Consider the following 16,398-nt stretch of genomic DNA (forward strand, 5'->3'; position numbering starts at 1 on the left):
ATGCACTTCCTGGGGAAGATGGTAGCAGCGATGGAGGCAGTGCCCTTCGCGCAATTCCATCTGCGACCACTCCAGTGGGACATTCTCCGCAAATGGGACAGGAGGTCGAACTCTCTCGACAGGAACGTCTCTCTTTCCCTTGCAACAAAGACATCCCTTCAGTGGTGGCTTCTTCCCACTTCTCTTTCACAGGGAAAATCCTTCCTGCCCCCAACCTGGGCTGTGGTCACCACGGACGCGAGCCTGTCAGGGTGGGGAGCGGTGTTCCTCCATCACAGGGCTCAGGGAACCTGGACTCCGATAGAGTCTTCCCTTAAGATCAATGTCCTGGAGATAAGGGCAGTGTATCTGGCCCTAGTGGCTTTCCAGCAGCTGCTGGAGGGCAGGCAGATCCGTATCCAGTCGGACAACGCCACTGCCGTCGCATACATCAACCACCAGGGCGGCACGCGGAGTCGTCAAGCCTTCCAAGAAGTCCGGCGAATTCTGCAGTGGGTGGAAGCCACAGCATCCACCATCTCAGCAGTTCACATACCGGGCGTAGAAAACTGGGAAGCAGATTTTCTCAGTCGTCAGGGCATGGATGCGGGGGAATGGTCCCTGCACCCAGAGGTGTTTCGAGAGATCTGTCGCCGCTGGGGAGCGCCGGACGTCGATCTCATGGCGTCACGGCACAACAACAAGGTCCCGACCTTCATGGCACGATCTCAGGATCACAGAGCTCTGGCGGCGGACGCACTAGTTCAGGATTGGTCGCAGTTTCGACTACCTTATGTATTTCCTCCTCTGGCAATGCTGCCCAGAGTACTACGCAAGATCAGGTCCGACTGCCGTCGCGCCATTCTCGTCGCTCCAGACTGGCCGAGGCGGTCATGGTACCCGGATCTGTGGCATCTCACGGTGGGTCAGCCGTGGGCGCTGCCATACCGCCCAGACTTGCTGTCGCAAGGGCCGTTTTTCCATCTGAATTCTGCGGCCCTCAACCTGACTGTGTGGCCATTGAGTCCTGGCTCCTAGCGGCTTCAGGGCTGTCTCAGGATGTCATTGCCACTATGAGACAGGCCAGGAAACCGACGTCCGCCAAGATCTATCACAGGACTTGGCGGATTTTCTTGTCCTGGTGTTCTGATAAAGGTCTTTCTCCTTGGCCTTTTGCCTTACCCACTTTTCTTTCCTTCCTTCAATCCGGAATGGATAAGGGGTTGTCACTTAGTTCTCTCAAAGGGCAAGTATCGGCACTCTCAATATTCTTTCAAAAGCGCCTGGCCAAGCTTCCGCAGGTCCGCACGTTCCTGCAGGGAGTTTGCCACATAGTCCCACCTTACAAGCACCCGCTTGAACCCTGGGACCTTAACAGGGTGCTGACGGCTCTTCAGAAACCGCCTTTTGAGCCGCTGCGTGATGTCTCCTTATCACGTCTTTCGCAGAAAGTGGCATTTCTAGTAGCAGTTACTTCTCTCCGTAGAGTGTCGGAGCTTGCAGCACTGTCATGCAAAGCCCCCTTCCTGGTTTTTCACCAGGATAAGGTGGTTCTCCGTCCTGTTCCGGAATTTCTCCTTAAGGTGGTATCACCTTTTCATCTCAATCAGGATATCACCTTACCTTCATTTTGCCCTAATCCAATTCACCGCGTTGAAAAGGATTTGCACTCATTAGATTTAGTGAGAGCACTCCGTTTCTACGTGTCTCGCACAGCGCCCCTGCGTCGTTCAGATGCGCTTTTTGTCCTTGTGGCTGGTCAGCGTAAGGGTTCGCAAGCTTCCAGGTCAACCTTGGCTCGGTGGATCAAGGAACCGATTCTTGAAGCTTACCGTTCTTCGGGGCTTCCGATTCCTTCGGGGCTGAAAGCCCATTCTACCAGAGCCGTAGGGGCGTCCTGGGCATTGCGGCACCAGGCGACGGCGCAGCAGGTGTGTCAGGCAGCTACGTGGTCTAGTCTGCACACTTTCACAAAGCACTATCAAGTGCATGCCTATGCTTCGGCAGATGCCAGTCTAGGTAGGCAGGTCCTTCAGGCGGCGGTGGCCCACCTGTAAGAGGGAGTTGTGTCGGCTCTTGTTATCGAGGTATTCTTTTACCCACCCAGGGACTGCTTTTGGACGTCCCAATTGTCTGGGTCTCCCAATGGAGCGACAAAGAAGAAGGGAATTTTGTTTACTTACCGTAAATTCCTTTTCTTCTAGCTCCTATTAGGAGACCCAGCACCCGCCCCTGTTCCCTTCGGGCTAGTTGTTCTTTTGTGTACACATGTTGTTCATGTTCAATTGTTTCATGGTTTTCAGTTCTCCGAACATCCTTCGGATTGAATTTACCTTAAACCAATTATAAGTTTCCTCCTTCCTGCTTTTGCACCAAAACTGAGGAGCCCGTGAGGCACGGGAGGGTGTATAGGCAGAGGGGAGGGGTTACACTTTTGAGTGTAATACTTTGTGTGGCCTCCGGAGGCAGAAGCTATACACCCAATTGTCTGGGTCTCCCAATAGGAGCTAGAAGAAAAGGAATTTACGGTAAGTAAACAAAATTCCCTTCTTTTCTGTCAAAACATAGTCTATGATGTTCCCTGGGTCACATGAGGCGTCTGTGCAAAATTTCGTGATAGTAAATGCGACGGTGCGGATTCCTTTAGCGGACACACACACATACATACACTCAGCTTTATATATTAGATATATATATATATATAAAATTAGCTGGAGTACCCTGGATAGTAACTGTCTGTCTGTCTCTGTGTTCCTGTCTCTCTGTCTGTGTCTGTCTCTGTCTGTATGTCTGTCTCTATCCATGTCTGACTGTCTGTATCTATCTCTCTCTGTCTCTGTGTCTGTCTCTGTCTCTCTTTGCCTGCCTGTCTCTTTCTGTCTCTCTCTTTCTCTCTCTCTCTCTGTCTCTCCACTGACATCATATTGCCTCACACATAAGCTCCTTATACTAAGTTTATTTTGTTCCTATAGCAACCACTGACAGTTGCTATTAATAACCTAATAGCCCGCAGCTCCATTGAATTTAATGGATGTAGGTTTTTTGGAGAGTAACTGTAAAGCGCCGGGTTAGATTTTCCCATCAAAACCTAGTCTATGACGTTCCCTGAGTCACATGAGGCGTCTGTGCAGATTCCTTTAGCGGACACACGCACACACGCACGCACACACACTCACTCAGCTTTAGATATAGATATATTTGCTTTGACTTGTATCAATTTAATTAATTTTACATATTTATTCTGGGTTGCTTTCTATTAGGATGCCAACACAATAAAGAAATTGTTTGCACTAAAGAAGTCTGAGCTGGAATACACGGAGTACTCGAAATCAAGTCTCCGCAGCAGGTGAGAGTCCGGGAATAGAAAGAAGAAAAAAGAAATGTATTTTCCTTCATGGGAAGGCGGTGGTTAAATCTTAGGTTTTCCGTTTTTAGTTTGCATTTTTGCATCTGAAGCATAAAGCCGCTATGGCCATTAGCTGTAGACTGTTAATACCGTGTTTCCCTGAAAATAACACAAGGTCTTATATAATTTTTTTGCTCTGAAAGATGCTCTAGGGCTTATTTTCAGGGGATGACATAAAAAAATCAACATTTATTCACATATAATCACTTCCTGGAACATCAACATTTCTTCATCGTTCCTTATGGGAGACCCAGACCATGGGTGTATAGCTTCTGCCTCCGGAGGACACACAAAGTACTACACTATAAAGTGTAGCTCCTCCCTCCTAGCATATACACCCCCTGGATCACCAAATACAGCCAGTTCAATGCTTTGTGTTCAGGAGGCACACATCCACACATGCATTCTCATCTGATTTTCATTTTTGGAAGCGTTTGAAGAAAAGCGGGTCCAAGCCTGGACTCCCGGCATGTCCCTTCTCACCCCACTGTGTCGGCGGTGTTGTTAAGGTTGATTTCAGGGCTGGAGCCCTTTCATGCCGCGCTCCTACACCATCCCCTCGGGCTCTGGCTTGAAGTGGGAGCCAACACGGTTCTCCCTGCCTCGCAGGAGACCGGTCTCCATCCGCAGCCCGTATGGATCCTGCCGGACGGAGTACTCATCCCTCAGGGACATGGCCCTGCGTCTCACAAGCTAAGTACTGAGACGTTATTACCACAGAAAGTGGTCTTTCCAGGGGTCCCTTGTACTTTATATGTTGGGGAGAGTGTGTTATGTGACTGTGTTAACATTTCCGGCCGGTTCTCCAGTTTTCACTGGAGAACCGCGCCGATGGTGCCTGCGCGCTGGCCGCATGTTTAAATCTAGGCCCCGGCTTCGCCTGAGGCCTAGTTTCGATTTCACTGCCCCTGCATGTCAGTCATGCAGAGGGACAGTGCGGCTCCACCCAGCGGCTGTTCAGCACAGGGAAGGGACACTCCTCACTGAGGAAGGATTCCCTCCCTTGTATACCTCATTTGCCCTCCGGATCCCGCTCTCAGAGTAGGCCCCGCCCCCTCTCCTCGCTCCGGCGCCATTTTATCAGCGTTCTCAATGTCTGCATAACCACATTGTGACACTGGGGGCCTGGGCTGGGGGATCTGGAGGGCACAGAGATGTCTCTATGTAAACGGTCTGGCAAGCCACAACCTCCGGTTGTGGAGCTGCTTATATACTCTGTTTATATACTCTGCTGGGGGTCATTCTGGCCAGAGCCCCCACTTCTGCAGCATGTCTCACATCAGAGCAAGGCTGCAAGGCTGTTCTTAATATGCACTGCATGTAGACTCGTACTGCCTGTACCGAGCACATAACCACATTGTGATGCCTGCTCTAACATAGTGGTACCTCAGCCTGGAAGCTCATCAGTGGTCCCTCCGGCTGCTCCGGCTCCGGTGGCTGAACCCCCGGCTTGGGTTGAATCCCTCTCTCCAGGGGACAGCTGTCCCGGACACTGCTGAGCATGCATCAGCCCCCTTCTCAGGGCGCTTCTGCTTCCACGGCTCGCTCAGCAAAGCTCACAGAGGATTCTTCATCTGGTCTCAGACCCCGTCCTCCTAAAATGGAGACGCAGGGTCCCCTTTCCTTCCTCGTCCCGCGGCTCTGATTCACGAGCTGACTCGCAGGACGAGGAGGATGCCTTTACTAGGGGCTCGGACGCTACTCCATGTACCATTTTGTCCGAAGGTGACGCAGATGCTAATCATTTGATTGCGTCCATTATATTTGTACTGGACCTCAAGCCGCCTGTATCAGGGGAGCAACCCCCTCTGGCAGAAAAGCATCAGTATACCTTGCCTAAGAGAACGGGGAGTGTGTTCTTTAACCACTCCAGTTTTTCAGGCCACTGTGACCAAACCCAGAGCCTGTCCTGACAGACGCTTCCCAAAGCGTGGTTCTGATGACCGTTTTCCGTTTCCACCAGAGGTGGTCAAGGAGTGGGCTCAATCACCATAGGTGGACCCTCCGGTGTCTAGACTCTCAGCCCGGACCGTTGTATCAGTGGCTGATGGCACCTCTCTAAGGATTCCACTGTCCGCCAAGTTGACCTTCTGGTCAAATCTGTATGAGGCGGCAGGGACCTCGTTCTCCCCATCTTTTGCAGCAGTGTGGGCTCTCAAAGCCATCTCTGCTTCTCTAGAGGAGATGCATTCCCTCACCAGGGACTCTATGCCCGAAATGGTTGCCTTAACCTTCAGGCTTCAGCCTTTTCATCCTATGCCATGTCTGCCATACTGGAGCTCTCACCGCACTGCGGTGGCTTCGGCTAATTCCCTCGCTATCCGCAGGCTCCTGTGGCTTCGAGAGTGAGGCAGATTCTTCTTCAGAGAAGTTCCTTTCTGGGCTCCCTTTTGCTGGGACCAGACTATTCGGTGAATAACTGGATGAAATTATTAAGAAAGCGTCTGGCAGGAAGAGTACTTCCATGCCACAAACCAGGAAACCTGTCCAGGGCAGGAACCAGTCGAGGTTTCGTTCCTTTCGTTCCTCCAACTGGTCGTCCTCTAAGCCCTCCGCCTCGTCCACTAACTCAGCCAAGGACCGTGGACCAACTGGCGCACGAAGCCGCGTCCTCGGAAGACCGCAGGAGCTGCTGCCACTAAGGCAGCCTCCTCTTGACTATCTGGCCGCGCCAGCAACGTCCTTGGTCGGTGGCAGGCTCTCCCACTTTGGTGACGGGTGGGTTCAACACGTCTCCGATCAGTGGGTGCGGGATACCATCTCCACGGCTACAGGATAGAATTCTATCCAGCCTGCCAAACAGATTTTTTCTGTCAACTCCCCCCTGCTCCAAGGCCGCCGCCTTCTCACAGGCCGTGGCATCCTTGCAGGCCAACGGAGTAATTGTACCGGTTCCCGACTGGGAACGGTTCTGAGATTTCTACTCAAATCTCTTCCTAGTCCCCGAAAAGGACGGTGACTTCCGACCTGGATCTCAAGCTTTTCAACCAGCAGTTCAGGTGCGGCATTTCGCATGGAGTCTCTGCGATCAGTCATTACCTCAATGACCCAAGGAGATTTCCTAGCATCCATCGACATCAGAGATGCCTATCTGCATATGCCAATTGCAGTTTCACACCAGCGTTGGCTACGTTTTGCAATCGGGGAGGAACATTTCCAATCGTGGCTCTTCCCTTGGGGTTAGCCACGACCCCTCGAGTATTCTCAAGGCCATGGCAGCAGTGGTTGCGGTTCTGCACCTCCAGGGGTTGGCAGTGATCCTTTTTTCCTGGACGGCCTTCTAGTCAAGGCTTCATCCAGTGCAGACTGTCAGCGGAGTACCTCGCTCACTCTCGCCACTCTAGCCAATTCGGGTGGCTTGTCTTTCTGTCCAAGTCCACTCTGACTCCGCTCACGTACCCAGGGATGCAATTCGAGACTCTGCCGGCACTTGTGAAGCTGCCCTTAGTCAAACAGCAGTCCCTCCTCTGGCGGTGCGCTCTTTGCTGAGGCCCCGCCGTCGTTCCATCAGGCACCTAATGCAGGTGTTGGGTAAGATGGTGGCGTCAATGGAAGCGGTTCCCTTGCCCATTTCCATCTGCGTCCTCTGCAGCTGGACATTTTCCGCTGTTGGAACAAGCGGACTTCCTCCTTCCACGGGTTGGTGGCTCTGTCGCCACAGACCAGGGGCTCCTTTCTGTGGTGGCTTCGGCCCCTCTCTCTTCAGGGACGCTCCTTCCTGGCTCCGTCCTGGGTGATCCTCACCACGGATGCCAGTCTATCCGGCTGGGGAGCAGGATATCTCCACCACGGAGCGCAGGGCTCTTGGACTTCGGCCGAATCAGCCCTCTCGATCAATGTGCTGGAAATCAGAGCTGTGCTTCTAGCTCTCTTAGCCTTTCACCTCCTGTTGGCGGCCAAGCACATTCGAGTCCAGTCAGACAACGCGACAGCGGTTGCCTACATCAACCACCAGGGCGGGACACTCAGCCGCCTGGCAAGGTTGGAGGTTCAACGAATACTTCCGTGGACGGAGGACTCCAAGTCCTCCATATCCGCAGTCCACATCCCAGACGTGGAAAACTGGGAGACAGATTATCTCAGCCGTCAAACCATGGACAGAGGCGAGTGGGCTCTGCATCCGGCAGTGTTTCGGTCAATCTGCCGCAAGTGGGGCTCTCCGGACGTGGATCTTCGCTCCCACGATCCTCAGGCTTTTGCAGCAGACGCGCTGGTTCAAGATTGGTCCTAGTTTCGTCTGTCTTACGTGTTTCCCCCTCTAGCTCTTGCCCAGAGTCCTGCGCAAGATCAGAATGGAGGGCCGTCGGGTCATTCTCATTGCTCCAGACTGGCCCAGGCGAGCTTGGTACCCTGGCCTGCTCCGTCTGTCCGTAGAGGTGCCGTGGCATCTCCCGGACCGTCCAGACCTTCTTTCTCAAGGTCCGTCTTTCCGCCAGAATTCTGCGGTCTCAGATTGACGGCGTGGCTTTTGAGTCCTGGATCTTGACGACTTCTGGTATCTCTCCTGAAGTCATCTCCACTATGACTCGGGCTCGGAAGTATTCCTTGGCCAAAATCTTTCACAGGACCTGGAAAATTTTCCTGTCCTGGTGTCGTTCTTCCGGCCATGCTTCTTGGCCTTTTTTCCTTGCCGACCCTTCTGTCCCTTCTACAGGCCGGTCTGCAGCTAGGACTATCCCTCAATTCCCTCAAGGGACAGGTCTCGGCTCTGTCAGTGTTGTTCCAGCGGCGTATCGCCCGGCTGGCTCAGGTGTGCTCTTTCATGCAGGGCGCATCTCACATCTTCCGCCTTACCGGCGGCCTTTGGAGCCCTGGGACCTTAATCCGGTCCTCACGGCTTCTAGAAACCCCCCTTTGAGCCTCTTAGGGCGGTTTCTTTGTCTTGTCTTTCACAGAAAGTGGTTTTTCTAGTGGCCATAACTTCTCTCGGGAGAGTCTCTGATTTGGCTGCACTCTCTTCGGAGTCGCCTTTTTCATTTGTTTTTTTTATCAAGACAAGGTGGTTCTCCGTCCGACTCTGGACTTTCTCTCTAAGGTGGTTTCTCCTTCCACCTTAACCGGGACATTTCCCTGCCTTCCTTTTGGCCGGCTCCTGTTCATCGCTTTGAAAAGGCGTTGCATTCTCTGGATCTGGTGCGGGCGCTCCGGGTCTATGTGTTTCGCACCGCTGCTCTTAGGCGGTGCACCTCTCTTTCTGTGCTGACCACTGGTCGGCGTAAGGGCCTCTCGGCTTCTAAACCGACCCTACCTCGTTGGATTGGGTCGGCCTTTTCCGATGCCTACCAGTGTACTCAAGTGCCTCCCCCGCCGGGGATCAAGGCACACTCGACCAGAGCTGTCGGTGCCTCTTGGGCTTTCAGGCACCAGGCTACGGCTCAGCAGGTCTGTCAGGCTGCCACTTGGTCCAGTCTGCATACTTTTTCGAAGCACTACCAAGTGCATGCTCATGCTTCGGCAGATGCGAGCTTGGGCAGACGCATCCTTCAGGCTGCTGTCGCCCATTTGTGAAGTTAGGTTTTGCCTACTTCTCAGTTTTCTGTTTATTCCCACCCATGGACTGCTTTGAGACGTCCCATGGTCTGGGTCTCCCATAGGAACGATGAAGAAAAAGAGAATTTTGTTTACTTACCGTAAATTATTTTTCTTTATAGTTCCGTATTGGGAGACCCAGCACCCTCCCTTTGCCTGTTGGCAGTTTTCTTGTTCCGTGTGTTTTCACCGGCTGTTGTTGTAGACAGAGGCTCCGGTTGTTCCGGGTTTTGCTCTGTTTTTACTTGTGGGTGGATGTCCTCCTTCAGCTTTTGCACTAAACTGGCTGTATTTGGTGATCCAGGGGGTGTATATGCTAGGAGGGAGGAGCTACACTTTTTAGTGTAGTACTTTGTGTGTCCTCCGGAGGCAGAAGCTATACACCCATGGTCTGGGTCTCCCATGTCGGAACTATAAGAAAAAGAATTTACGGTAAGTAAACAAAATTCTCTTTTTTGTGACTATTACTGGGTCAGATGCACATGTTCTTATCTGATCTGCTATTCTCGTGGTGCAGATCCAGTCCTATAGTGGTGGGTAAACACCAGATTTATAATAGTTTAAATTACCTGCTTACATTTATTATTCTCTATATACTGTTAAGAAAGCTGACCCCCCCCCCCCTAAAAGAATCACACTTACCAGACCCCATTCAATTACAGTTGGCAAGTGAATGGTCTCTCACATACAGATCTGTGTTGCTGGCAGGACCCCCTGTGTTCTACAGCGGTGGGCTCCCCCTGGTGACTGGAAGCAGTATACCTCTCACAGAGTGATACTGGTACCTGATCTGTTTGAGAGAGCTGCAGTGCAATGCAGCTGGGGTAGCAAGGGACCTGACGGCAACACAGATCTGTGTGTGAGAGCCCATCCACCATCAGCACTTGCTAACTGTAATTGTATAGGGTCTGGTAAGTGCAATTTTAAGAGGGGGATGTCTGCTTTCCATGATGAAGAGTTCTGCTGTATGTTTTTAACTTTTTTAGCTGCTTGGATACTTCCTTACGAAACCCCAATTGGGGCTTATTTTTGGAGTAGGGCGTATGTTTTAAGCGTACTCAAAGCCCCTAAAATCCTACTAGGGCTTATTTACGAGGAAACTAGATATCTTGAGACTCTTGGTCCCGATTCAATTCCATATGGTCTGACCCTCGTAGGAATGAGAATTAACCTTTGCAGGTGATGTGATTGGTTCATATTGAGCAGCTCCTCGGGTCGGTTCCGGTATTTTCTTACAGTAGTTACATTGGGAATAGCAGACAAATATTGTGAGTTTATAGCAGACTTATTATTTAAAGGGGTTGTCGCCTTTTAGATAATATTGGTTTCCAGATGCAGTCTGTTATATAAGGGGGAAAAACCCCTCTCTACGCACCGTCCATCCGAGGGTCTCCGCTACTGCTCCCAGTGTCTGCTATTGGCTGTTTTGCAGAAGTCCACAGATTGGCAGCCAATCAGTGCGCTCAGAGTAGACTGAGCACCCTCCTCAGAGCCGTTGAGCTCACTGATTGGCTGCGAGGATATTGCGGTCCCATCACTGCCGCAGCCCAACAGCGGGAGCAGTGCCGGAGACTCACTGGTGGAGTGGAGGAGGGGGAAGAAAGAGTATATTGGTTTTTTTTTTCATTACAAACTGCATCCGAGCCCATTACTTTATAAAAGTGGACATTAGTGTAACCCTGAGGATCAGCCGAGATATGACGACTCGTTATTACACTTTGTTTTTTAGGAACAAGCGGCCAGCACAAGGAGATCGATTGTCTGCCATCACGATGGCACTCCAGTACGGCTCCGAGAGCGAGGAGGACGCCTCTATAAATGGTAAGACGTCCAAGTACAGAACCATTCGTATATTTACAGCTATTTTATAGAGCAACATAACTTTCATTACACACTTGTGTGCAATGTAAAAACCCTAATTACATGGAGTTTAATGGTCATTAGTAATGAGCGGGCACTGCCAAGCTCTGGAGCTCATTACTCATAACTAGTGATGCGCGGGCACTGCCATGCTCTGGAGCTCATTACTCATAACTAGTGATGAGCGGGCACTACCATGCTCTGGAGCTCGGTACTCTTAACTAATGATGAGCGGGCACTACCATGCTCGGGGGTTCAGTACTTATAATTGGTGATGAGCGGGCACTACCATGCTTGGGTGCTCGGCATTCCTAACTAGTGATGAGCGGGCACTACCATGCTCAGGAGCTCGGTACTTTAGTGATGAGCGGGCACTACCATGCTCAGGAGCTCAGTACTTGTAACTAATGATGAGCGGGCACTACCATGCTCAGGAGCTCAGTACTTGTAACTAGTGATGAGCGAGCACTACCATGCTCAGGTGCTCTGTACTTGTAACTAGTGATGAGCGGGCACTACCATGCTCGGGTGCTCAGTACTCGAAACTAGTGATGAGCGAGCACTACCATGCTCAGGAGCTCTGTACTTGTAACTAGTGATGAGCGGGCACTACCATGCTCGGGTGCTCAGTACTCGTAACTAGTGATGAGCGGGCACTACCATGCTCGGGTGCTCAGTACTCATAACTAGTGATGAGCGAGCACTACCATGCTCGGGTGCTCAGTACTCGTAACTAATGATGAGCGGGCACTACCATGCTCGGGTGCTCAGTACTCGTAACTAGTGATGAGCGAGCACTACCATGCTCAGGTGCTCTGTACTTGTAACTAGTGATGAGCGGGCACTACCATGCTCGGGTGCTCAGTACTCGTAACTAGTGATGAGCGGGCACTACCATGCTCCGGTGCTCAGTACTAGTAACTAGTGATGAGCGGGCACTACCATGCTCAGGTGCTCAGTACTAGTAACTAGTGATGAGCGGGCACTACCATGCTCAGGTGCTCAGTACTAGTAACTAGTGATGAGCGAGCACTACCATGCTCAGGTGCTCTGTACTTGTAACTAGTGATGAGCGGGCACTACCATGCTCTGGTGCTCAGTACTCGAAACTAGTGATGAGCGAGCACTACCATGCTCAGGAGCTCTGTACTTGTAACTAGTGATGAGCGGGCACTACCATGCTCGGGTGCTCAGTACTCGTAACTAGTGATGAGCGGGCACTACCATGCTCGGGTGCTCAGTACTCGTAACTAGTGATGAGCGAGCACTACCATGCTCGGGTGCTCAGTACTCGTAACTAATGATGAGCGGGCACTACCATGCTCGGGTGCTCAGTACTCGTAACTAGTGATGAGCGAGCACTACCATGCTCGGGTGCTCAGTACTCGTAACTAGTGATGAGCGGGCACTACCATGCTCGGGTGCTCAGTACTCGTAACTAGTGATGAGTAGGCACTACCATGCTCAGGAGCTCTGTACTTGTAACTAGTGATGAGCGGGCACTACCATGCTCAGGTGCTCTGTACTTGTAACTAGTGATGAGCGGGCACTACCATGCTCAGGAGCTCAGTACTCGTAACTAGTGATGAGCGGGCACTACCATGCTCAGGAGCACGGTATTCGTAACTGTGATCAGCGGGCACTACTATGCTCCGGTACTCATAACTAGTCTTACTTGCTTTTAAATCACCTTAAAATGCATACATGTCACCCCCTAGGGTCTGAACCTCGGTGTGTACATTTCTAATGTATAATTAGAAATAAGTGCTCTTTACTGCTTAGATGAGTCAGAAAAAAAAAATGGATTCCATTCTAGGGAAGAATCCCTCACCAGCCGTGGGAGATGTACTCTAGTCACATGTATATGGATCTGTTGGGTTTCTGTTATTTCAATTAACAATGGCTGAGTTTTAAAGGTCACCAGGTTTTTGCCACCTAATCTGAGAGCAGCATAATGTAGGGGCATAGATCCTGATTCCAGCGATGTCACTTACTGGGCTGCTTACTGTAGTTTTGATAAAATCACTGTTTAATCAGCAGTAAATTATCATTACAGGACTACTTGGCATGCTGCAGGTAGTCCAGCATATTCATGAGCTCTGTATAACTACAGAGAAAACACTGATTTTATCAAAATGACTACAAACAGCTCAGTAAGTGACTCATCGCTGGAATCAGGGTCTCTGCCTCTACATTATGGTGCCAAAAACCTGATGACAGACTCTTTAAAGGGAAGCACAGTGATCTTATTGTTAAGCAGATGTACTTTAATCTTCAGACCTGGATGGACAGAGGATGGAAGCTTGGGATGGAAAGAATGGATAAGATGCCGCAAACGTCTTATTTTTTTTCCAGGACATAATGTGTCAGTTTGTGATTGGTTATAAGCCTGTCATTTCTCTCTTTATTATAGGGGTATTCCAGTTTCGGAGAACCCCTGAGGGCGACCTTTTATTTAAAAACAAACTGTGCTTTACTCTTCCTCCCCGGGTCCAGCGCTGAGTCTCCGCAGCTGTGATTGTCTGCAGCGCTGACGTCACGTTGGCACTCCGCAGATCGTGCGGTCTATAGGGCTGAGCTCATGTAATGTCTGTGGTTTCTCTGCATGGATGAGGTTAATCACTCGGCATCTTCTGTTTGGCAGCGTCATCCATCCGCTATGAGGAAGGAGAGTCCGAAGGGGAAAGCATAACCTCATTCATGGACATATCCAGCCCCTTATATCAGCTTTACGAGACTGTACGATCTTGCCGGAATAACCAGGGTCAGCTGATTGCGGAACCTTTCTTCCACCTCCCATCAAAGAAGAAATATCCGGATTATTACCAGCAGATTAAGAGCCCCGTGTCCCTGCAGCAGATCAGGTAACCGCCATAGTCCCGATATTACTATATAAATTGTGTATGACCGTAATCATCTATTTGTTCTGGTTTATGGGCCTTAATATTATCTTAATCATTTGATGAGGTCAGTAGTGTTGATGTTCTAAAGGGAATCTGTCATCAGGTTTTTGCTATGTAATCTAAGATCAGCATGAATTAGGGACAGAGACTCTGATTCCAGCAATGTCACTTATTGGGCTTCTGTAACGACTGCTTGGATCCACAGACTCAGACGGGCTGTAATGTACAGGATAGAGAGAAGCCGCTCACAAAGCAGGACCCCGAGAACCTGAAACCCTTTAACCCCTATACAGGGATTTGTAATTACACAGGGCCCTGGAGATCACTACCCGTGGTAGGCTGCAGTCCGATGAGAGTAGTAGCCAGGTCGAACCGGGAACTGCAAAAACAGGGACAGAATCACGTAGGCAAGGACATAATCAGAAAATCAGGCAGAGGTCAAATCTGGATCGGGCAGCGAGGTACAAATACAGCAGACAGGAGGGTAGTCAGGAAACAAGCAGAAGTCAGAACACAGGAATCACTAAACAGAACAGGGCGGGACAGGAACCAGGAATGCAGAACTATCTCTGGCAGTGGTCAGCAGACAGGAGAGAGAATAAGAAGGGTGTGGTGTCTTCCCATTGGCTATAGCTGAATGATGGTAACTTCAGCTGGAAGACACACGCCACCTACAGTCAGCCAGTGGTACTGCAGATCCCAGGGAATTTCAGCCTAGTGGATGAGCGGAGCCTTCGCCCACCAGAGCCACTGGCACCGACTCCTCTCCCATCCCCAGCACCATCCACGGCAGGAACATGGCGTCGCCTGGTGATCGGAGCAGAAGTCGCAGGAGCGGACTCTGGTGGGGACATGACAGCTTCTTACTGTCATTTTGATACCATCACTGGTTTCCCTACTGCAGGTTTGGCAGAGCTCAGAATGTTAAAGGGAATCTGTCAGCCGATTTTGCTACGTTCTCTGAGAGCAGAATGATGGAGGCAAAGAGATCCTGAATCCAACAATGTATCACTTAGCTACTGGTGGCAGCCTTTCTGACACGATGACAGGAGGAGAGTTGTTGGACTAGTAGGCGTCAGTCGATGTAATCTGAGCAATGATAAGCTCCTGGTGCTAAAACAGTCATTTCGATTAACCAATATAGTTTCATAGTGTTTAAGGATTAAGGTAGACTTGGGTCCATAGTGTTCAGCCCCTGACCTCACCTAACATCCTGGAGTTTAATAAGAGACGCATCGTTGAAATCTGTGTGTTAATCCCTACAGCATGCTGTCTTCATTTTACATAGAATAAACCTGCTGACATATTCCTTAACCCCTTAACGACCGCGGGCCGTAAAATTACGTCCTAAATGACATAATCTTACTGCCCGCGGTCCTCCGGCGGCAGCATGCCGCGATCGGCACACATCTCAGCTGATTTTCACAGCTGAGATGTGTGCCTGCTAGGCACGAGCAGAATCGTTATCTGCTCGTGCCGATTAACCCCTTATATGGCGCTGTCAATACATGACAGCGCCATTATAAGCGCAATCGCGGTAAAGTTTTTACTTACCGCCGAAACCGGAAGTCACGTGACGCGATCACGTGACTCCCGATAGTTGTCATGGTAGTACAGGGTCATGTGATGACTCCTGTACTACACATGAATTGGTTTCACTTTCGCTGTGCCCGGGGCACAGCAAAAGAGAAAGACAGCGTATCTGCTGTTTACAGCCTTCCAGCTGTGATCAGCAGATACTGCAGAGCGATCGGAATGCTGATCGCAATAGCCCCCTAGGGGGACTAGTAAAATAAAAAAAAAAAGTAAAAAAATAAGTTTTAAAAAATTAAAAAAAAACAAAAAAACCTAAAAGTTCAAATCACCCCCCATTCGCCCCATTGAAAATTAAAGGGTTAAAAAAATAAAAAATATACACACATTTGGTATCGCCGCGTTCAGAAACGCCCGATCTATCAAAATATAAAATCAATTAATCTGATCAGTAAACGGCGTAGCGGCAAAAAAATTCCAAACGCCAAAACGACGTTTTTTTTGTCGCCACAACTTTTGCGCAAAATGCAATAAGAGGCGATCAAAACGTAGCATCTGCGCAAAAATGGTACCGTTAAAAACGTCAGCTCGAGACGCAAAAAATAAGCCGTCATTGAGCCTAAGATCCCGAAAAATGAGAACGCTACGGGTCACGGAATATGGCGTAAAACGTGCGCCACTTTTTTCGGACAAACTTCCGATTTTTTTTTAACCCCTTATATAAAAGTAAACCTATACATGTTTGGTGTCTACGAACTCGCACTGACCTGAGGCATCACACCCACACATCAGTTTTACCATATAGTGAACACAGTGAATAAAATATCTCAAAAACCATAGTGCTATCGCACTTTTTTTGCAATTTTTCAGCATTTGGAATTTTTTTGCCATTTTCTAGTACACAATATGGTAAAACTGATGGTTTCATTTAAAAGTACAGCTCGTTCCGCAAAAAATGAGCCCTCACATGACCATATTGACTGAAAAATAAAAAAGTTACGTCTCTCAGAAAAAGAATGGCGAAAAAAAAAAAACGGAAAGCGAAAAATCGGCCGGTCGTGAAAGGGTTAAAGCTCCATAAAACCTAGACCCCCCACTACTGATTTGCAGCTTCCTGGCAATGTACACATAAATCTGCCAATCAGTGGTGGGAGCGGAGTTACACAGAGGCGTTGACTAGGAAAGACA

At 49.9% G+C, this 16,398-nt stretch overlaps 1 protein-coding gene across 1 annotated transcript in view; it reads left to right on the forward strand.

The window, feature by feature from the left end:
- Positions 1-16,398, forward strand: part of PBRM1 (polybromo 1) — a 241,718-nt gene that overhangs the window by 80,302 nt on the left and 145,018 nt on the right. The window contains 3 exon segments of the mRNA XM_075321737.1: positions 3,240-3,325; positions 10,644-10,735; positions 13,419-13,638. Coding sequence (XP_075177852.1) covers positions 3,240-3,325; positions 10,644-10,735; positions 13,419-13,638 — 398 coding nt within the window.

The sequence above is a fragment of the Anomaloglossus baeobatrachus genome, chromosome 8 (assembly GCF_048569485.1).
Source record: "Anomaloglossus baeobatrachus isolate aAnoBae1 chromosome 8, aAnoBae1.hap1, whole genome shotgun sequence".
Classification (NCBI taxonomy): domain Eukaryota; kingdom Metazoa; phylum Chordata; class Amphibia; order Anura; family Aromobatidae; genus Anomaloglossus; species Anomaloglossus baeobatrachus.